This window comes from Oncorhynchus mykiss, chromosome 29 (assembly GCF_057628025.1).
Source record: "Oncorhynchus mykiss isolate SJ-2025 chromosome 29, ASM5762802v1, whole genome shotgun sequence".
NCBI lineage: Eukaryota > Metazoa > Chordata > Actinopteri > Salmoniformes > Salmonidae > Oncorhynchus > Oncorhynchus mykiss.
Genome location: NC_143050.1, coordinates 31,031,354 through 31,054,726, shown reverse-complemented (window position 1 = coordinate 31,054,726; position 23,373 = coordinate 31,031,354). Strand labels below are relative to the sequence as shown.

Sequence of the window (23,373 nt, the reverse complement as noted above, 5' to 3'; positions counted from 1 at the left end):
ATCACTGCAGCTGTAATGAATGAGTACAACCAGCACTGCAGCTGTAATGAATGAGTACAACCAGCACTGCAGCTGTAATGAATGAGTACAACCATCACTGCAGCTGTAATGAATGAGTACAACCATCACTGCAGCTGTAATGAATGAGTACAACCATCACTGCAGCTGTATGAATGCGTACAACCAGCACTGCAGCTGTATGAATGAGTACAACCATCACTGCAGCTGTATGAATGAGTACAACCATCACTGCAGCTGTAATGAATGAGTACAACCAGCACTGCAGCTGTAATGAATGAGTACAACCATCACTGCAGCTGTAATGAATGAGTACAACCATCACTGCAGCTGTAATGAATGAGTACAACCATCACTGCAGCTGTATGAATGCGTACAACCAGCACTGCAGCTGTATGAATGCGTACAACCAGCACTGCAGCTGTGTGAATGAGTACAACCATCACTGCAGCTGTAATGAATGAGTACAACCATCACTGCAGCTGTATGAATGCGTACAACCATCACTGCAGCTGTAATGAATGAGTACAACCAGCACTGCAGCTGTAATGAATGAGTACAACCAGCACTGCAGCTGTATGAATGTGTACAACCAGCACTGCAGCTGTAATGAATACAACCAGCAATGCAGCTGGGTGAATGAGTACAACCATCACTGCAGCTGTATGAATGAGTACAACCATCACTGCAGCTGTATGAATGAGTACAACCAGCACTGTAGCTGTAATGAATGAGTACAACCAGCACTGCAGCTGTAATGAATGAGTACAACCATCACTGCAGCTGTATGAATGCGTACAACCAGCACTGCAGCTGTAATGAATACAACCATCACTGCAGCTGTGTGAATGAGTACAACCATCACTGCAGCTGTAATGAATGAGTACAACCATCACTGCAGCTGTATGAATGCGTACAACCATCACTGCAGCTGTAATGAATGAGTACAACCAGCACTGCAGCTGTAATGAATGAGTACAACCATCACTGCAGCTGTATGAATGCGTACAACCAGCACTGCAGCTGTAATGAATACAACCAGCAATGCAGCTGTGTGAATGAGTACAACCATCACTGCAGCTGTATGAATGAGTAAAACCATCACTGCAGCTGTATGAATGAGTACAACCAGCACTGCAGCTGTAATGAATGAGTACAACCATCACTGCAGCTGTATGAATGAGTACAACCATCACTGCAGCTGTAATGAATGAGTACAACCATCACTGCAGCTGTAATGAATGAGTACAACCAGCACTGCAGCTGTAATGAATGAGTACAACCATCACTGCAGCTGTATGAATGCGTACAACCAGCACTGCAGCTGTAATAAATACAACCGGCAATGCAGCTGTGTGAATGAGTACAACCAGCACTGCAACTGTATGAATGAGTACAACCAGGACTGCAGCTGTATGAATGAGTACAACCAGCACTGCAGCTGTATGAATGAGTACAACCAGCACTGCAGCTGTATGAATGAGTACAACCATCACTGCAGCTGTATGAATGCGTACAACCAGCACTGCAGCTGTAATGAATACAACCAGCAATGCAGCTGTGTGAATGAGTACAACCAGCACTGCAACTGTATGAATGAGTACAACCAGCACTGCAGCTGTATGAATGAGTACAACCAGCACTGCAGCTGTATGAATGAGTACAACCAGCACTGCAGCTGTATGAATGAGTACAACCAGCACTGCAGCTGTATGAATGAGTACAACCAGCACTGCAGCTGTAATGAATGAGTACAATCATCACTGCAGCTGTAATGAATGAGTACAACCATCACTGCAGCTGTAATGAATGAGTACAACCAGCACTGCAGCTGTAATGAATGAGTACAACCAGCACTGCAGCTGTGTGAATGAGTACAACCAGCACTGCAGCTGTCTGAATGAGTACAACCAGCACTACAGCTGTATGAATGAGTACAACCATCACTGTAGCTGTAATGAATGAGTACAACCATCACTGTAGCTGTAATGAATGAGTACAACCAACACTGCAGCTGTAATGAATGAGTACAACCATCACTGCAGCTGTAATGAATGAGTACAACCATCACTGCAGCTGTATGAATGAGTACAACCATCACTGCAACTGTAATGAATGAGTACAACCATCACTGCAGCTGTAATGAATGAGTACAGCCATCACTGCAGCTGTAATGAATGAGTACAACCATCACTGCAGCTGTATGAATGCGTACAACCATCACTGCAGCTGTAATGAATGAGTACAACCAGCACTGCAGCTGTAATGAATGAGTACAACCATCACTGCAGCTGTATGAATGCGTAGAACCAGCACTGCAGCTGTAATGAATGAGTACAACAATCACTGCAGCTGTAATGAATGAGTACAACAATCACTGCAGCTGTAATGAATGAGTACAACCATCACTGCAGCTGTATGAATGCGTACAACCAGCACTGCAGCTGTAATGAATACAACCAGCAATGCAGCTGTGTGAATGAGTACAACCATCACTGCAACTGTATGAATGAGTACAACCATCACTGCAGCTGTATGAATGAGTACAACCATCACTGCAGCTGTAATGAATGAGTACAACCATCACTGCAGCTGTAATGAATGTGTACAACCATCACTGCAGCTGTATGAATGCGTACAACCATCACTGCAGCTGTATGAATGAGTACAACCAGCACTGCAGCTGTAATGAATGAGTACAACCAGCACTGCAGCTGTATGAATGAGTACAACCATCACTGCAGCTGTATGAATGAGTACAACCATCACTGCAGCTGTAATGAATGAGTACAACCAGTACTGCAGCTGTAATGAATGAGTACAACCATCACTGCAGCTGTATGAATGCGTACAACCAGCACTGCAGCTGTAATGAATACAACCAGCACTGCAGCTGTGTGAATGAGTACAACCATCACTGCAGCTGTAATGAATGAGTACAACCATCACTGCAGCTGTAATGAATGAGTACAACCAGCACTGCAGCTGTAATGAATGAGTACAGCCATCCCTGCAGCTGTATGAATGAGTACAACCAGCACTGCAGCTGTAATGAATGAGTATAACCAGCACTGCAGCTGTAATGAATGAGTACAACCAGCAGCTGTAATGAATACAACCATCACTGCAGCTGTGTGAATGAGTACAACCATCACTGCAGCTGTAATGAATGAGTACAAGCATCACTGCAGCTGTATGAATGCGTACAACCAGCAGCTGTAATGAATACAACCATCACTGCAGCTGTGTGAATGAGTACAACCATCACTGCAGCTGTAATGAATGAGTACAAGCATCACTGCAGCTGTATGAATGCGTACAACCAGCACTGCAGCTGTAATGAATGAGTACAACCATCACTGCAGCTGTAATGAATGAGTACAACCAGCACTGCAGCTGTAATGAATGAGTACAACCATCACTGCAGCTGTATGAATGCGTACAACCAGCACTGCAGCTGTAATGAATACAACCAGCAATGCAGCTGTGTGAATGAGTACAACCATCACTGCAGCTGTGTGAATGAGTACAACCATCACTGCAGCTGTATGAATGAGTACAACCAGCACTGCAGCTGTAATGAATGAGTACAACCATCACTGCAGCTGTAATGAATGAGTACAACCATCACTGCAGCTGTAATGAATGAGTACAACCATCACTGCAGCTGTAATGAATGAGTACAACCATCACCGCAGCTGTATGAATGCGTACAACCAGCATTGCAGCTGTAATGAATACAACCAGCAATGCAGCTGTGTGAATGAGTACAACCATCACTGCAGCTGTATGAATGAGTACAACCATCACTGCAGCTGTAATGAATGAGTACAACCAGCACTGCAGCTGTAATAATGAGTACAACCATCACTGCAGCTGTATGAATGAGTACAACCATCACTGCAGCTGTATGAATGCGTACAACCATCACTGCAGCTGTATGAATGAGTACAACCAGCACTGCAGTTGTAATGAATGAGTACAACCATCACTGCAGCTGTATGAATGAGTACAACCAGGACTGCAGCTGTATGAATGAGTACAACCAGCACTGCAGCTGTAATGAATGAGTACAACCAGCACTGCAGCTGTATGAATGAGTACAACCAGCACTGCAGCTGTAATGAATGAGTACAACCATCACTGCAGCTGTATGAATGAGTACAACCAGGACTGCAGCTGTATGAATGAGTACAACCAGCACTGCAGCTGTATGAATGAGTACAACCAGCACTGCAGCTGTGTAAATTAGTACAACCAGCACTGCAGCTGTATGAATGAGTACAACCAGCACTGCAGCTGTATGAATGAGTACAACCATCACTGCAGCTGTATGAATGAGTACAACCAGCACTGCAGCTGTAATGAATGAATACAACCAGCAATGCAGCTGTGTGAATGAGTACAACCATCACTGCAGCTGTATGAATGCGTACAACCAGCACTGCAGCTGTATGAATGCGTACAACCAGCACTGCAGCTGTATGAATGAGTACAACCAGCACTGCAGCTGTAATGAATGAGTACAACCAGCACTGCAGCTGTAATGAATGAGTACAACCATCACTGCAGCTGTATGAATGCGTACAACCAGCACTGCAGCTGTAATGAATGAGTACAACCATCACTGCAGCTGTATGAATGAGTACAACCATCACTGCAGCTGTAATGAATGAGTACAACCATCACTGCAGCTGTAATGAATGAGTACAACCAGCACTGCAGCTGTAATGAATGAGTACAACCAGCACTGCAGCTGTAATGAATACAACCAGCAATGCAGCTGTGTGAATGAGTACAACCATCACTGCAGCTGTATGAATGAGTACAACCAGCACTGCAGCTGTAATGAATGAGTACAACCATCACTGCAGCTGTATGAATGAGTACAACCAGGACTGCAGCTGTATGAATGAGTACAACCAGCACTGCAGCTGTATGAATGAGTACAACCAGCACTGCAGCTGTATGAATGAGTACAACCATCACTGCAGCTGTAATGAATGAGTACAACCAGCACTGCAGCTGTAATGAATGAGTACAACCATCACTGCAGCTGTATGAATGCGTACAACCAGCACTGCAGCTGTAATGAATACAACCAGCAATGCAGCTGTGTGAATGAGTACAACCAGCACTGCAGCTGTATGAATGAGTACAACCAGCACTGCAGCTGTATGAATGAGTACAACCAGCACTGCAGCTGTAATGAATGAGTACAACCAGCACTGCAGCTGTAATGAATGAGTACAACCATCACTGCAGCTGTAATGAATGAGTACAACCAGCACTGCAGCTGTAATGAATGAGTACAACCATCACTGTAGCTGTAATGAATGAGTACAACCAACACTGCAGCTGTAATGAATGAGTACAACCATCACTGCAGCTGTATGAATGAGTACAACCATCACTGCAACTGTAATGAATGAGTACAACCATCACTGCAGCTGTAATGAATGAGTACAACCATCACTGCAGCTGTAGGAATGAGTACAACCATCACTGCAGCTGTAATGAATGAGTACAACCATCACTGCAGCTGTATGAATGCGTACAACCATCACTGCAGCTGTAATGAATGAGTACAACCAGCACTGCAGCTGTAATGAATGAGTACAACCATCACTGCAGCTGTATGAATGCGTAGAACCAGCACTGCAGCTGTAATGAATGAGTACAACCATCACTGCAGCTGTAATGAATGAGTACAACCATCACTGCAGCTGTAATGAATGAGTACAACAATCACTGCAACTGTATGAATGCGTACAACCAGCACTGCAGCTGTAATGAATACAACCAGCAATGCAGCTGTGTGAATGAGTACAACCATCACTGCAGCTGTAATGAATGTGTACAACCATCACTGCAGCTGTGTGAATGAGTACAACCATCACTGCAGCTGTAATGAATGAGTACAACCATCACTGCAGCTGTAATGAATGAGTACAACCAGCACTGCAGCTGTAATGAATGAGTACAGCCATCCCTGCAGCTGTATGAATGAGTACAACCAGCACTGCAGCTGTAATGAATGAGTACAACCAGCACTGCAGCTGTAATGAATGAGTACAACCATCACTGCAGCTGTATGAATGCGTACAACCAGCAGCTGTAATGAATACAACCATCACTGCAGCTGTGTGAATGAGTACAACCATCACTGCAGCTGTAATGAATGAATACAAGCATCACTGCAGCTGTATGAATGCGTACAACCAGCACTGCAGCTGTAATGAATGAGTACAACCATCACTGCAGCTGTAATGAATGAGTACAACCATCACTGCAGCTGTATGAATGCGTACAACCAGCACTGCAGCTGTAATGAATACAACCAGCAATGCAGCTGTGTGAATGAGTACAACCATCACTGCAGCTGTATGAATGAGTACAACCAGCACTGCAGCTGTAATGAATGAGTACAACCATCACTGCAGCTGTAATGAATGAGTACAACCATCACTGCAGCTGTAATGAATGAGTACAACCATCACTGCAGCTGTAATGAATGAGTACAACCATCACTGCAGCTGTATGAATGCGTACAACCAGCATTGCAGCTGTAATGAATACAACCAGCAATGCAGCTGTGTGAATGAGTACAACCATCACTGCAGCTGTATGAATGAGTACAACCATCACTGCAGCTGTAATGAATGAGTACAACCAGCACTGCAGCTGTAATGAATGAGTACAACCATCACTGCAGCTGTATGAATGAGTACAACCATCACTGCAGCTGTATGAATGCGTACAACCATCACTGCAGCTGTATGAATGAGTACAACCAGCACTGCAGCTGTAATGAATGAGTACAACCATCACTGCAGCTGTATGAATGAGTACAACCAGGACTACAGCTGTATGAATGAGTACAACCAGCACTGCAGCTGTATGAATGAGTACAACCAGCACTGCAGCTGTATGAATGAGTACAACCAGCACTGCAGCTGTAATGAATGAGTACAACCATCACTGCAGCTGTATGAATGAGTACAACCAGGACTGCAGCTGTATGAATGAGTACAACCAGCACTGCAGCTGTATGAATGAGTACAACCAGCACTGCAGCTGTGTAAATTAGTACAACCAGCACTGCAGCTGTGTGAATGAGTACAACCAGCACTGCAGCTGTAATGAATGAGTACAACCAGCACTGCAGCTGTAATGAATGAGTACAACCAGCACTGCAGCTGTATGAATGAGTACAACCAGCACTGCAGCTGTAATGAATGAGTACAACCAGCACTGCAGCTGTATGAATGAGTACAGCCAGCACTGCAGCTGTATGAATTAGTACAACCAGCACTGCAGCTGTATGAATGAGTACAACCAGCACTGCAGCTGTATGAATGAGTACAACCAGCACTGCAGCTGTATGAATGAGTACAACAAAGTGTTGCCATAAGTTTGCATTGTTATTATTAGCGGCTTGTCTCTTTTTTAAATTTAGTAATATTTCACTTTATATGGACATCGGACTAACATGAATTAGGGCATGAGGCAGAAATAATGCTGTGCGACTTGAGATTCGCCATCAGCTGAAAGACTGTGTCACCTTTTCTCAGTGGAGGGAGAGAGCAGGGACGGTGAGTCAGGTGAGAGGAAGGAGAGAGGAGGGACGGTGACTCGTGTGAGAGGAGGGAGAGAGGAGGGACGGTGAGTCGGGTGAGAGGAGGGACGGTGAGTCGGGTGAGAGGAGGGACGGTGAGTCGGGTGAGAGGAGAGAAAGAGGAGGGAGATAGGAGGGAGAGAGGAGGGACGGTGAGTCGGGTGAGAGAGGAGGGAGAGAGGAGGGACGTTAAGTCGGTTGAGAGAGGAGGGAGATAGGAGGGAGGGAGAGAGGAGGGACGGTGTGTCGGGTGAGAGGAGGGAGAGAGGAGGGAGGGTGAGTCGGGTGAGAGAGGAGGGAGAGAGGAGGGAGGGAGAGAGGAGGGACGGTGAGTCGGGTGAGAGAGGAGGGAGAGAGGAGGGAGGGAGAGAGGAGGGACGGTGAGTCGGCTGGTTGTACTCATTCATACAGCTGCAGTGATGGTTGTACGCATTCATACAGCTGCAGTGATGGTTGTACTCGTTGGAGAGAGAGAGGAGGGACGGTGAGTTGGGTGAGAGAGGAGGAAGGGAGAGAGGAGGGACGGTGAGTCGGGTGAGAGAGGAGGGAGAGAGGAGGGAGGGAGAGAGGAGGGACAGTTAGTTGGGTGAGAGAGGAGGGAGAGAGGATGGGGGAGAGAGGAGGGACGGTGAGTCGGGTGAGAGAGGAGGGACGGTGAGTCGGGTGAGAGAGGAGGGAGAGAGGTGGGAGAGAAGAGGGGCGAGAGAGGTGGGAGAGAAGAGGGGGGAGAGAGGAGGGACGGTGCGTCGGGTGACAGGCAGCCTCATCGCTGCTCCCTTCCCCCTCAGACTGACCATGAGATGCAGGCCATCAGTCCAGTAAAATTACATAAAAAGCCAATGATATTGCTCACTCAGCTGTGCTTCACAAGTAATACAACAAATGATCATGGTCATGTATCTACATTTTTTTTTAAATATAATCTCAAAATGGTCTGAGAAGAACATTGGCAGGGTAATTCAAGCACAGCCAACACGCAGTGATGTAGCCTACTACAAACCTCATTGCTACAAAACTGTTTTCAATAGGTACATGTTTTGTTATCTGAGCGGTAGATCTTGGCTTGCATCTGGACTCAGCAAAGGTTGGTGACCACTGGTCTACAGCAGTCTCACTGTAGTGTCCTAGAATAGTCTATGTGTTCCCTGCTGGATTGACCATATGCCACAGGCTCAGTACTTACGTGGGAAACCTGCCTGCCTCATCAGCCTCTTCTTGGACAGCACTTTCATCGCCTGGAGGGAGAGAGGGAGGAGGAGGGAGAGAGGGAGGAGAGGGAAAGAGGTCTGACATCAAAGTATGGAGAGATGTACAGTAAAGGGGATTGTCGTTACATGCTACAAACCCGTGCATATCGCAGGAGGTTGGTGACACCTTAACTGGGGAGGACGGGCTCGTGGTAATGGCTGGAGCAAAAATAGAACTGCTTGGCCATAATGACCATCGTTATGTTTGGAGGAAAAAGGGGGAGGCTTACAAGCCGAAGAACACCATCTCAACCGTGAAGCACGGGGGTGGCAGCATCATGTTGTGGGGGTGCTTTGCTGCAGGAGGGTCTGGTGCACTTCACAAAATAGATGTCATAATGAGGCAGGAAAATTATGTGGATATATTGAAGCAACATCTCAAGACATCAGTCTGGAAGTTAATGCTTGGTCGCAAATGGGTCTTCCAAATGGACAATGACCCCAAGCATACTTCCAAAGTTGTGTCAAACTGGCTTAAGGACAACAAAGTCAAGGTATTGGAGTGGCCATCACAAAACCCTGACCTCAATCCTATAGACAATTTGTGGGCAGAACTGAAAACTTGTGTGCGAGCAAGGAGGCCTACAAACCTGACTCAGTTACACCAGCTCTGTCAGGAGGAATGGGCCAAAATTCACCCAACTTGTTGTGGGAAGCTTGTGGAAGGCTACCCGACGCATTTGACCCAAGTTAAACAGGTTAATGGCAATGCTACCAAATACTAATTGAGTGTATGTAAACGTCTGACCCACTGGGAATGTGATGAAAGAAATAAAAGCTGAAATAAATCATTCTCTCTACTATTATTCTGACATTTCACATTCTTAAAATAAAGTGGTGATCCTAACTGACCTAAGACAGGGAATTTTTACTAGGATTAAATGTCAGAAATTGTGAAAAACTGAGTTTAAATGTATTTGGCTAAGGTGTATGTAAACTGTATGTAAACTGTACATGCTAAAATCGCCATTGTGTGTGTGTGTGTGTGTGTAAGATGGCCAGCAGGACTCACGTAATAAGTGTTGTTGTCTTCATTGTAGGCCAGCTTGACAACACCATAGGAGCCCTTGTCAGAGAACAGGAGAGCACAGGCAGTGTGACGTTCAGTAGCTGTCAATCATCCACACAAATAAAAACCTACAGTACACACTCAAAAGAACACACGCACACAAACACCCACCCACGCACACACACACACACACACACACACAATAGCTATCCCAAGCTGACCCACCGGAAATGTGTGGGCCGAGTATTCTCAATGAGAACCAGCTGCTTCAAATCAAGTACAGTAAAAATTTAAATCTACCCGCCCCCTTCCACCACACACGTACACGCACATGTACACGCACACAGACACTTTAGACAGCAGGCAGAACTCTCTCTCCAACTTCACCCATCCTGAGGCTCCCATTGTCTACTGCTTCACACAGAACAGACCCACTCTGCCCGAGGAGAGGAGAGAGGAGAGGAGACTCGGGCTATTTATACCAGCCTCTCATCCTCCTCTAACTCTCCCTGGGACACGGATTTTAGGCAATTTGAAATGAGGACAAGGCTGGCAGGGAGAAGTGAGAATGACGGCAACCGTGTCCTTAATGATCCCCTCCGACTTTTTAAACACGCACAGTAAGGAATGGTGGAGGAATGGTGGAGGAATGGTGAAGGAATGGTGGAGGAATGGTGGAGGAATGGTGGAGGAATGGTGGAGGAATGGTGAAGGAATGGTGGAGGAATGGTGGAGGAATGGTGGAGGAATGGTGGAGGAATGGTGAAGGAATGGTGAAGGAATGGTGGAGGAATGGTGAAGGAATGGTGGAGGAATGGTGAAGGAATGGTGGAGGAATGGTGAAGGAATGGTGGAGGAATAGTGAAGGAATGGTGGAGGAATGGTGGAGGAATGGTGGAGGAGAATGGTGGAGGAGAATGGTGGAGGAATGGTGGAGGAATGGTGGTGGAGGAATGGTGGAGGAGAATGGTGGAGGAATGGTGGAGGAATGGTGGAGGAATGGTGGAGGAGAATGGTGGAGGAGAATGGTGGAGGAGAATGGTGGAGGAGAATGGTGGAGGAATGGTGGAGGAGAATGGTGGAGGAATGGTGGAGGAATGGTGGAGGAGAATGGTGGAGGAATGGTGGAGGAGAATGGTGGAGGAATGGTGAAGTGCTTTGAGGAGTGACAACAGTACCTTTCCGATTTCATCTTTCAGCTTGTACTGGTTGAGCTGCACGCAGTCCTTTGAGAGAGAGAGAAAGAGAGAGAAGCTGACGTCTTTGCATGACTAATGCATTTTCTTAATCTGCCAGAACCACACGAGGTGTAGCATTAGGAGAACCAACAATCCATGTAAAAGCAATACGTTTACTAACAAAACCTTCCTTTTGTTTCAACTTGGAAAACAAACTACCAGAGGTCAGCATGACTAAACATTAAAAATATATATAAGCCTGTACCATTCATGAGTAATGGGTTCTGTTGGTTTTTATCCTGTAAAGTCTAGGGGTGTTCGGGGAGCAGGGTAACAGCCTAGCAAGCTGAGAGATCATGCCTGCATTCCAAACATGTGAAAGACACACCTTCTCCCATCAGCCCTCAAATTAGGTGGACACTTCTGACGACGTTATGATGAGTTACACCTGCAGTGCAAGGGAGGAATTCATTCATTTTAAATGGACCGCCCTCGCCCAGGAAATTCTTCACTCGTCCCACGGTTGTTTTTCATCCAGGCATCATGGAACCCCCCGGTAGCTATTGTGTCTGCTTTGCATGCGCTACAGTCAATTATGATTGAATTTCATATCTTGGCTAGAAGACACCTCCACAGGCATCGAAAACTAGCCATCCGACCATATCAGGTAAATCGGAAATGACAACGTATAAGTGTGATGTCAGGGAAAGTTGTATGGGCTAGATAACGCTTCCAAAAGCCAACCAAACAAAAACACCATTACTTTTACGAGACGTGTTTGTGCCAGCATGTGCATTAGTAGTACAATTTGTTTTTACTTAGACTGGTATGTTGACTTCTCCATATTGATGTTGGTTTTACGTGTTGAATGACTTTTCTTAGCAGATGTCCAATCATGACCAATATAATTCTGGGGCGTTTCAGGCCCCCGGAGTGAAAAGAAATGTGCACTCCAACACTCGATCACAAACGAGGGCTGAGGGGCTTTCGTTGCCAACTTTTCTTGCTTGGCTAATTGTTTGGACCGATGGCAAAGATGGCGGCAGGGATTCCCCCAAGGACCATAAGGCGAGGGTAAGTGGAGGAGGGTGTGCCTTTAAGTGTGTGGAATGCAGCCCATGTCTGCATCCCAAATAGCAGGTCCCATAGGGCTCGGGTAAAAAGTAGTGCACTGTGCAGGGAATAGGGTGCCATTTGGGACACAGGACATCTCTACAGGGAGTCTACTGGACCAAGCTTCTGAGATCTACTGGGGAGTGAGCTGGCATCTACTAACACCATGGACCTTACCTTCACATAGGCTCAACCTTTATACCAGTATGCTGCTTCATTTACCACTGGAGACAAACACACAAGTTCAGCTGATGTGTGTTCATAGAGTTTGACTAACACAAAATTGTGTTTTTATTCCAAAGACCAGGGGGGGGGGGTTAAAAGGCAGAAGGGCTGTGGCGGCATTGCCTACCTGCAGGTCAGTGATGGAGACGCGGTGAGACTCCACGGTGGGTCTACGGGGCAGCCGTGGAGAGGATTGGGGCGAGGTGATGGGCGAGTAGGGCAGCGAGGGGTAGATGTAGCGCCCGTTGGGGGACGAGGCCGTCTGGGAGCGCTCCTGCAGGGACAGCTTCCGGTCTGACAGGTTTAGTCTTCCCCTGTGCCCCTGGAGCTCAGGGGACAGGGCCTCGGGGTGGCCCACAGAGTGGGACAGCAGGTCGCAGGAGTGGGTTCTGAAGGGCGTCTCAGAGCACTCCATGTCCTCCACCTCATCACCTCCCTTGGGCTCGTACTCGGTCACCACGATAAGGGACTCCATGTAGTCTGGGACGGGGTGAGGGTTCATCTGCGGGGCAGGGCAGCTGCACAGTAGGTCAGGCAGGGGCTGTGTGTGAGTGTGTGTGGGCAGGGAGACATGACCGCAGGGCGACGGGGGCTCAGCAGAGGGCCAGGAGGAAACGCATGGAAACATGACAACGACTGTCCCCAGGGCTTGTATGTCGCTGCTCCATCAGTGGTCTACCTCAGGAGAGCAGAGCACTAAAGGCAAAAACACAAAATAAAAACCATAAAAATGAGTTGAGGTGCCAACAAACAAATCCTAACAAGATGACGCAAACACAAAGCAACTTCATAAACATTCTTCAGAACCAAATCAACCTACAGCTGTTTGAACTTAGGCTAGGCAACGTTGCTAGCATACTGCTTCTCCATGTGCTAACAACTTCAAAACAGGGCAGGAATCAGTCTCTATAGGGGGTTAGGTTATCTATTCCAGCCAAACAAGGTTGTTTACCTCTATCTCAAGTACACCCCCCTGTTCACAACCCAATCTGGGTCCATGATCTGTTCTGATGTTGACTCTGCCCGTCAAGGGTGGTAAAGACGGAGCGGTTTCTCTCGGCAGGTTGATTCCTGACATGGTGTTGAGGGGATTGGCGCTCAGTGTGTGCGAACTGAGTGGGCCCCATAGACTGTGAAGTCAAAGCCGACAGGAAAAACACTCTCATCCCCCAGCCAAGTTCACAACGAGAAGATGGCGTGTGGGAAGAGACACCCCATCCAGGTGGCCTTGACTCTCGCCCCCCCCCCCTTTACCTCCACACTATCTATCTCTTCTATACATCCCTCCATCTTTCTTTACCACCACAGTCTTCTGGGAGTGAATTGCTTAAGCTCTCTCCTGGAATCTCTTTCACATTTTCTCTATTCATGTAACTCCCTATAGCTGCCTCTGTATAATCTCTGTCTTCTGTGTCTCTCCTGCTCTGCCTCACACCACTTCTATTCACCCCCCCCCCCCCTCCCCTCCCCTCCCCCCCCCATTCCGGGTCAATTCAGAAAGTAAACCAAACCTCAATTCCAATTAAAAAACATTGAAAATGTGATTTTCAGTGTACTTCATGAATTGAAATTGACTCCAACTTCTCCAGCCTCTTTCCTCAGCTTTCTACTGACCGAAACAATGGCAGGGAAACACTCTGTTGTTGCTTCAACTGCTTATTTCACTGTGAGTAACTTTACAAGGTGATTACTGCTTTTTTATATTGTGTGACGCAGCAACAAAATGTTTAATCATGGGCCGGTGCCACTAACTGAAAAAGTTAGTGGCCCCAGTGTTACCAGGGGAATACAGGCTGGAGCAGTGATTCTTGTGTGTTTCTTTTTTGAAGAAGAGAGATCCAGAACATATCCAGAACATGACGTGGAACCCTTGGGAATCTTCCTCCGTCATTCGTTACCAAGTAACAACACAATAACAATATCAAACAGGGGCCAGTTTCAACAGAGAATAAACAACGAAGTGCCCCTTCATTATTTTCAGAGCAGAGCACTGTTCCCTCCCATGTTGACTAAACTAAACTGTGCAACCTATGTGAATATCACAAGGAATATTCTAGCAACATCCCAGACAACTACCATAGGTTAATTTAAAGAACTTATACCAGGTGTTCTGTCAACATTATAGGAATGTCCTGTGCAACCTAACATCATATGAATGGCTTCACAACAAGGGTTTGCTCATTTTGAGGTGGAAACTTTCCGTGGGAATTAACGGGATTATAGTCAAATTATTATTAATACCATTAATACTTAATTCCATTTAACTGTAGATGTTTTTTGCATTGGATATATTTACCATATCATATGGAGACAAACATAAACCTCTTATTTTTTTTACCTCCTTTTGTGTGGTTTCCTATTGCTGGTAGTTACTATCTTGTCTCATCGCTACAACTCCCGTACGGACTCGGGAGAGGCGAAGGTCGAAAGCCATGCGTCCTCCGATACACAACCCAACCAACCAAACCTTTTACCTTATCATCAGTAGACATAATTGCAAACGATTAAATCCTTCCAATAGAAATAAAAAAAAATATTTAGTCACAAATGTAACTTTAGTTAAATGAGTTGACTCCTCACATGGGACGGTTTCACTGAACAACAAAAGAAAGGGAATATTGAATGATCCCCAATGATCCTTCGCATCTCCCAAAAACAGTTTCAGCATACATCTGTAAAATGATAACAAAAGCTTCAGGTTCTAGACTGTCTTCCTCTCAGGCTTCCATGTCTTCTCCCTGGACCTCCTCAATGCCCACCTCTTGAACATCAGACTCTGAGGCCTGATCTTCACTGTCACTTTCCAACCTTGTTGAGGATGGCTCATTGTCAGGCTCAAAAAGGCTCAAATTTGCCCAGATGGTCACCAATTTTTCAACCCTTATATTGGTCAGCCTGTTGCGTGCTTTGGTGTGTGTGTGTTCCCAAACAAGGACCAGTTGTGCTCTGAGGTGGTTGATGTTGGTGGGATTTGGAGGATGGAGGAGGCAACGGGAAAGAGCCTCAGATCCACAAAGTCCATTCCACCAGGTAGCTGATGAGATATGTTGGCACGACTGCCATGTTGCATCTCCATCCCAAAGCCCTTGCTGGGAAGTGTACTTTGCCAGACTGCCAAGAACCTTGCCCTCATCCGGGCCAAGGTGGCAAGACATGGTAGTGATGACACCATAGGCCTTGTTGATCTCTGCACCAAACAGGATGTTCTTGCCAGCATACTTGGGGTCCAACATGTACTCTGCTGTGTATATGGGCTTCAGGCAGAAGTCTTCACGCTTTTTGATGTATTTCAGAACAGCAGTTTCCTCTGCTTGGAGCAACATTGAAGTGGGCAGGGCATTACGGATTTCTTCTCTTACATCTGCAAGCAGAGTCTGAACATCAGACAGGATGGCATTGTCTACCTCAATCCGTACAATGGCTGCTGCTATAGGTTTCAGGAGTTTCAGGCTGCTTACCACGCTCTCCCAAAATACATCATCCAGGAGGAGCCTCTTGATTGGGCTGTCCATATCGGCAGACTGTGATATGGCCATTTCTTGGAGAGACTCCTTCACCTCCAGAACACTGTCAAACATGATGACAACACCAGCCCAATGGGTGTTGCTGGGCAGCTTCAATGTGGTGCTCTTATTCTTCTCACTTTGCTTGGTGAGGTAGATTGCTGCTATAACTTGACCCTTCACATACCTAACCATTTCCTTGGCTCTCTTGTAGAGTGTATCCATTGTTTTCAGTGCCATGATGTCCTTAAGGAGCAGATTCAATGCATGAGCAGCACAGCCAATGGGTGTGACGTGAGGGTAGGACTCCTCCATTTTAGACCAAGCAGCCTTCATGTTTGCAGCATTTTCTGTCACCAGTGTAAATACCTTCTGTGGTCCAAGGTCATTGATGACTGCCTTCAACTCATCTGCAATGTAGAGACCGGTGTGTCTGTTGTCCCTTGTGTCTGTGCTCTTGTAGAATACTGGTTGAGGGGTGGAGATGTAGTTAATTATTTCTTGCCCATGAACATTCGACCACCCATCAGAGATGATTGCAATACAGTCTGCTTTCTCTATGATTTGCTTGACCTGCACTTGAACTCTGCATCCAGCAAATTAATAGATAAGTCATGTCTGGTTGGAGGGGTGTATGCTGGGCGAAGAACATTCAGAAATCTCCTCCAATACACATTGCCTGTGAGCATCAGAGGTGAACCAGTTGCATACACAGCTAGAGCAAGACATTCATCAGCATTTCTCTGATTACGTTCCTCCATTGAGTCAAATAAACGTCTGATTACAGGAGGACCATGAGCTGTTGCTATCGATATGGTGTCTGATTCATCATTTTCACCTCGAATAGATGTAGAGGGACTTGTGTCAGAGGTTGCTTGTTGTGAGCGGTGAGGGAACTTTATGCACTTGGCCAGATGATTCTGCATCTTTGTTGCATTCTTCACATTTGATTTGGTACAGTATTTGCAAATGTACACAGATTTTCCTTCTACATTAGCTGCAGTGAAATGTCTCCACACATCAGATAAAGCCTGTGGCATTTTCCTGTAAAGATTAGAAGTGTTAAAAAAAATACAATTCCGTGTACAGATAAATAGTTAAGCAGTTAGATTAAAACAACTCCTTTGTAAGATAAATGTTTTTAAATGAAACATGTATGGAAAAAGGTGAATTAACACTCCTCAGTTAGCAGGCTCAAGCAAGCTAAAACCCACATTGTAGCAAAAACTAACTAGCAGGGACTGTTAACAAGTTAGAAATGATTTACACACTTTGTATGTCATATAAAATATATTCACCCCACCCAATTTGGTCATCAAAACTTACCAGAATGCATGTCGTCCTTGGCTCAGACAGTGTAGTAGTGTGGGCTCAATAGCATCTCATTAGGTTGCAAGATCTTGAGAATCAGCTGTACATGTGATGGAAGAATGCACTGGGCATGCAGAGGGGTGCAATTCCATTTGATTTGGGGATAGTTTAACCAAAATATGCCACAATACCTATAATTGCCTTATGTGTATCCCACAAAAAAATGTCACTGTTATAAGCTAACTTTCGATGAATTTAAGAAACATTCCAGGGCTTAACTTCCCACGGAAAATGTCCAACCCTTTGCAACCCTAATCACAACATATTTAGTGTTTTGGGAACCTCTCTCTTTTAATGTACCCACACTGTTCCACAATAGCTTGATTTAGCTTGAGGAGAGAAACTTGGTGAGAAGTGACCCAAGATGTAGGCCAAGCTAGCCTGCCTAACCCACTGTGTTTGAACCTATAATAGAATGGAGTGGGGTCAACTACCCATGACCTACTTGGATCTCAGATGGGTCTTGACCTGTTTCTCGCCATCTATTTCCACTTGCTTGAGATGCTAATGTACACAGTCAGTGATTGAGAAATTCACACACAATTAGCAAGATTACTTATTTACACATTGTCACTTTTTGTCAAGGCAGCTATAATGGAGTCCATGGCAGGCAAAGACAGACAACTTACTACCTTGCTCCTAGAGATCTGAGGCTAAAGCCATTAAACTTCTGTGATCCCTCATTACGGTGGATCGCTGAAGAAGCAGCTTCTTTCCAGCCCTGGAAACAAACAGATGCTGCTCTGAGGGCAACAACACAATGCCATCTGGAGCAGAGGAGTATTCTAAGCATCATTACAGATCAACCCTGTCACTGATCTGTAGATAGTCCGAGACCAGATAAGCCTGTGAATGGCAAAACGAGTCTCCTCTCTCAAGCAGACTACAGCTGCTGTACTATGCTATTTATGCAGAGGTCTCAATGGGACTGATGGTGCCGATTATTAGGCCCATTTGGTATACATTTGACCAAACAGAGATGCTGCAAGAGTGCACGTGGAAAGTTTGGTATCATGACGATATGGCCATAGCTGTCATGACTTATCGATATGGACAGTGCTCAATTGAATAGGAAGTCATTTGCATCAATGTCAACGTTATTCTGCAAACCCACAATTATTATCGTCGGTAACCAGATGTTTCAATGCCGAAGATGTTCCCGATGGCCTGTACATACACAAAACATATAGGACCCCAGTCGCCTGACAGTCGGGGGAACGTCATTTAGCACATCAAAGCAATCAGTAGACACAAACTAATGTTAATTCCATGACATATCTTAAAGTAAATCGAGCTTGCAGGCTAAAATGTTCATGAGCGGATAGAGAATGTCCTGGGCGCGAGACAAGGGCGATGAATAACGCAAAAGCATGCACACCCGGAACATCAAAGGCCCCCTGGAAGGTTCACATTGATAACGGTTTACATTAAACTAGCAAGCTACAGCATAAACTATGTATCGCTAGCTAGATTGCTAACCTAAACGAAGATTAGTGGAAGCAACGCTCACGCTTTAAAAAAAAAAAACAATCTCTCGACCACAAACGTGACGCATGGTAGAAATAACGTTACCATCTAATCGTTGCTCTGAAACTTACCTTTTCGGGGGCAATTATGAACTAAGGGCGTTCCGTATGCTAGCCACCGGACTCTGCATGAAATAGTGTTGATGTTGCTGGTAAAATATCTAGCGACGTGAAGAAACTGAACGAAGCATCGTGATAGGTGGCGAGCATCCTCTGAAGAACCAATCCAGCTGGGCAGAAACCGTGTGGCCAGTGGGTGAAACGCTGTAGGTCGTGGACCATATGACAGTATCCCTCCCTGAATATTCACAAAAGGAAAATTAGATATTCACCCCCAATTATCGGAGCATAGTTAACACTAACTTTGCATGGCATTGGGCTTTCTTGGCATAGAAGCATAATGTAGCCTTGATTCATTCTGGCGCCACCATGTGGTACAAAAACGATATTTGACGACCCAGAAAACCAGGTAAAATAATGGGAAAAATGCTAACTGTATAGTTAGCCGTTCACCAAAAAGCAGTTGCAGTGCACATCACAATCACTCAAAAGTCCACAAAGTCGTGAAGGCATGACAAAGCCGCTTCCCCTTCATAGACGGTTCACTCTGGTACCACACAGCAAGCCTGGAACCAACAGGACCCTAAACAGCTTCTACCACCCCATGACTGCTAATTAGTAACCGGACTATCTGAATTGACCCTTCACAGCTGCTACTGTTTATTAGCAATCCTGTTGCCTAGTTACTTCATCCCTACCTATATGTAGATATCTACCTTAATTACCTTGTACCCCTGCACAGCAACTCAGTACTGGTACCCCATGTATAGTCCCATGTATAGTCCTTACTCCTTGTGTATTTATTCCTCGTTATTTTTCTATTCATTCAATTTCTCAGCATTGTTGGAAAGGGCCAGTAAATAAGCATTTCACTGTTTACAAAGCACACGATAAGAATTAGACTGAGACCAAAGGCAATTCAAATTGACAGAACAATTTATTTAAGAAAAAAGAAAAAGTACAATGTCAAAAAGCAGGTCTTGATTTTTTTTTAAAAGGCTAGCAAAATAATTAGATCAAGTAGAGTACCAAATTCTCTAAAGATAAAAAGAAACTGTACAATGCAATCGTTTTAAACTAACCAACGCAGATACTACCGCCTTTTCGGGAAAATGGTTCCTCTTCCCATCCCTCCACCACGACCCCGTCCTCTTGCAGCCACTGCAGAAAAAAAGACAATTAGTCAAAGATGCACAGAAGTTAGCAGTTAATTGCATTTAAAAAAAAACATTTTATCCTTAGTTGAGCGCAAATGAGCAATTGCCTCATTCGCCATAGGTGCATGTAGAAGCAGCAGCACTCACCCTGAGCTTTGAGAATGGCTGCCTTCCCCCTTCCTGCTCCAGATCCCTGGTTCTTGTTTTTCATGCTCTTTAACATAGGGGCGTTTTTTAACATGTCCGGTAGGATCAGGAAGCGAATCTTGCTGCCCCGGATATAGACCTGCTCCAATTGGGCTACACGGCCATCCCGATGCGTCACAGTGATATTGGACATCTGAAAGGAAGCGACATACACTTACAACACAACTCAAAAAGGGACAAACACAACCCTCCTATACAGATGAGCTCACAAATATACCCTAAAACAAGATCATTTGTCTGAACGCTAAAGGCAATCAGAAGACCTACCTGGCAGTTCATGTTGTCCTCAGCCTCAATGAGCTTGCCCCTGTACACTTCACCAGTGTTGGTCTCACAGGTCACAATGTGGCCCTCTGCTTCATGCAGAACTTTGATGGGCACGCCAATGGACATATTTCCAAGGGTCCTGTAGAAACAGAGACAAGGTAGACTCATTGTCTGCAGAAATCAATTGGCACCCATCACAATACAAAAAGGTATAAGAGACAGCATTTGGTTTGAGTAAAATGGAAAGGATTAGATTAGCCTACCATACATATATAATACAGCTGAAGTCGGAAGTTTACATACACCTTAGCCAAAAACATTTAAACGCAGTTTCACATTTCCTGACATTTAATCACAGTAAAAATTCCATCTTAGGTCAGTTAGGATCACCACTTTATTTTAAGAATGTGAAATGTCAGAATAATTGTAAAGAAAATTATTTCTTTCAACTTTTATTTCTTTCATCACATTCCCAGTGGGTCAGAGGTTTACATACACTCAATTAGTATTTGGTAGCATTGCCTTTAAATTGTTGAACTTGGCTCAAACGTTTTGGGTAGCCTTCCACAAGCTTCCCACAATAAGTTGGGCGAATTTTGGCCCATTCTTCCAGACAGAGCTGGTGTAACAGAGTCAGGTTTGTAGGCCTCCTTGCTCACACACACACACCTTTTCAGTTCTGCCCACAAATTGTCTATTTTGTGAAGTGCACCAGACCCTCCTACAGCAAAGCACCCCCACAACATGATGCTGCCACCCCCGTGCTTCACGGTTGGGATGGTGTTCTTCAGCATGCAGCCTCCCCCTTTTTCCTCCAAACATAACAATGGTCATTATGGCCAAACAGTTCTATTTTTGTTTCATCAGACCAGAGGACATTTCTCAAAAAAGTACAATCTTTGTCCCCATGTGCAGTTGCAAACCGTAGCCTCTTTTTTTATGGTGGTTTTGGAGCAGTGGGCGTGTTCCATGCTGAGCAGGATATGTCGCTATAGGACTCGTTTTACTTTGGATATAGATACTTTTGTACCCGTTTCCTCCAGCATCTTCACAAGGTCCTTTGCTGTTGTTCTGGGATTGATTTGCACTTCTCGCACCAAAGTACGTTCATCTCTAGGAGACAGAACGCGTCTCCTTCCTGAGCGGTATGACGGCTGCGTGGTCCCATGGTGTTTATACTTGCATACTATTGTTTTTTTTCTGAGAAGCTTCTAAAGCCATTATATAATTTTCTGGAATTTTCCAAGCTGTTTAACAGCACAGTCAACTTAGTGCATGTAAACTTCTGACCTACTGGAATTGTGATACAGTGACTTATAAGTGAAATAATCTGTCTGTAAACAATTGTTGGAAAAATGACTTGTGTCATACACAAAGTAGATGTCCTAACCGACTTGCCAAAACTATAGTTTGTTAACAGGAAATTTGTGGAGTGGTTGAATAACTCGTTTTAATGACTCCAACCTAAGTGTGTAAACTTCCGACTTCAACTATATATAAAGTGCTTGATCTGCTCTGCCTTACCCCTGGTTGTGCTCAGCCAGAGTCCTTCGGTTTGCCCTGCCTCACCTACACTGCAATGCCCCACGTTTACCTTTTATCTGGAAAACCAACCCCTGCGATGTGTGGTCTTCAGTTCATGCACTCACCTTGCTGACCCAGTCCAAGATCTGTCTCCACTGTTGGCAATGGTATGCCTTGCCTGATTCAGCCTTGGACTATTGTTAAAATGAGATGCACTGAACTTGTAATTGGCCAACCAGAGGATGTACTTGAGTGGTTCCTTCCCAGTTTCCTGCTACCTGTAGCAGTTCTTTGCAATTGTATTGGCACCTGGCCTGGCTTTCAATTACTGTGGCAATGGTATTCAATTCCCCATAGACCTAGTTATTTAGTCCTACATGTTGGAGCTCGAAGCCTACAATTTTCACTGTACCCTGCAATCACACCTGCACATGTGACTATTACAACACTGAATCTGAGCATGGCCTTATGTTTTGGCCTACATTGTAAACAAAGTAACACACCTTTTCAATTCTACTGAAAATAGAAGGGAGTTTCAGTAACAACGTTTATAGTTAATTTCTGAGCCAGGTAAATAAAAATAGGACTTTAAAAACAGTCAAACGTAGTTACTTATAGGCTCCCGAGTGGCGCAGCGGTCTAAGGCACTGCGTCTCAGTGCTTGAAAAATCACTACAGTCCCTGGTTCGCAACCGGTTCGCAACCGCAACCGTGATCGGGAGTCCCATAGAGCGGTGCACAATTAGTTAAGCCTCGTCCGGGTTAGTGGAATGTTTAGCCGGGGTAGGCGGTCATTGTCAAATTTAGTTAAATAAATAAAAAATAATACTAATAATGTGGGTCCAGCATGCTAGCAAGGGTGGGTGTGTCGGCCTCGCTCATAGTAAAAGTAATCTAGCAACTAACACAACAGGTAACTAACTACCTACATGAACTAATGCAAACATTCAACATGGTATTTTGTTTACCTTTCAACGGGAACGAAGTTGTTCTTTCTTGAGTTCCGTATTCTGTATTTCAAGCTTACCCAACGTGCGACGAATGAATGAACGAGCAGCGAGAATACTTTGTGCGTTTTCCAACTACCCAGAATGCAACTTGAGAAAGGAAGAAGAAAAAAGTGCTTCCGGTTAAAACATGAAGTGATGCCTCATGGGACTTGCTGTCTTTCTCGACATACCCCACTTCTTTCAATACAGATGGCCCTACTGTAAAACAAAAAAACTAATTAACGTGTTTCGATTAACGTGTTTAAACAAATGAAATATACGTACAATGTGAAATCCATTTAAAAAAAAAAAAATTCACTCTGATCTGCTATGATTCAACCAGTGGTGTAAAGTTCTTAAG

At 45.1% G+C, this 23,373-nt stretch overlaps 2 protein-coding genes across 3 annotated transcripts in view; both read right to left on the bottom strand.

Annotated features, from left to right (window-relative positions):
- LOC110509723 (calcium/calmodulin-dependent protein kinase kinase 2) overlaps positions 1 to 19,338 on the bottom strand; it is a 31,510-nt gene extending 12,172 nt beyond the window's left edge. The window contains exons 1-5 of one of the 2 annotated variants that reach the window (XM_036968329.2): positions 18,881 to 19,338; positions 12,536 to 13,104; positions 11,071 to 11,118; positions 9,896 to 9,949; positions 8,820 to 8,871 (exon numbers count right to left, since the gene is read on the bottom strand). In XM_036968329.2, coding sequence (XP_036824224.1) covers positions 8,820 to 8,871; positions 9,896 to 9,949; positions 11,071 to 11,118; positions 12,536 to 13,036 — 655 coding nt within the window. In that variant the 5' untranslated portion in view covers positions 13,037 to 13,104; positions 18,881 to 19,338. The remainder of the gene's footprint in view (positions 1 to 8,819; positions 8,872 to 9,895; positions 9,950 to 11,070; positions 11,119 to 12,535; positions 13,105 to 18,880) is intronic. The other variant, XM_036968328.2, reaches the window with a different exon arrangement.
- Positions 19,339 to 19,786: 448 nt separating this feature from the next.
- Positions 19,787 to 23,062, bottom strand: LOC110509725 (small nuclear ribonucleoprotein Sm D3). Its single transcript, XM_021590790.3, has 4 exons — positions 22,992 to 23,062; positions 20,500 to 20,638; positions 20,173 to 20,365; positions 19,787 to 20,029 (listed from the first exon to the last, which is right to left on the bottom strand). The coding sequence occupies exons 2-4, from the start codon at positions 20,623 to 20,625 to the stop codon at positions 19,962 to 19,964; spliced, it is 387 nt and encodes a 128-aa protein (XP_021446465.1). The 5' UTR covers positions 20,626 to 20,638; positions 22,992 to 23,062; the 3' UTR covers positions 19,787 to 19,961.
- Between the last annotated feature and the right edge of the window lie 311 nt (positions 23,063 to 23,373).

What these genes read in the sequence shown, in the direction of transcription:
- LOC110509725 (XM_021590790.3), bottom strand. Translation starts at nt 20,625, where the DNA reads ATGTCCATTGGCGTGCCCATCAAAGTTCTGCATGAAGCAGAGGGCCAC. An exon ending in AGGACAACATGAACTGCCAG is followed by an intron (nt 20,366 to 20,499) that starts GTAGGTCTTCTG and finishes GCTTCCTTTCAG; the next exon opens with ATGTCCAATATCACTGTGAC. An exon ending in AGCCATTCTCAAAGCTCAGG is followed by an intron (nt 20,030 to 20,172) that starts GTGAGTGCTGCT and finishes TTTTTTCTGCAG; the next exon opens with TGGCTGCAAGAGGACGGGGT.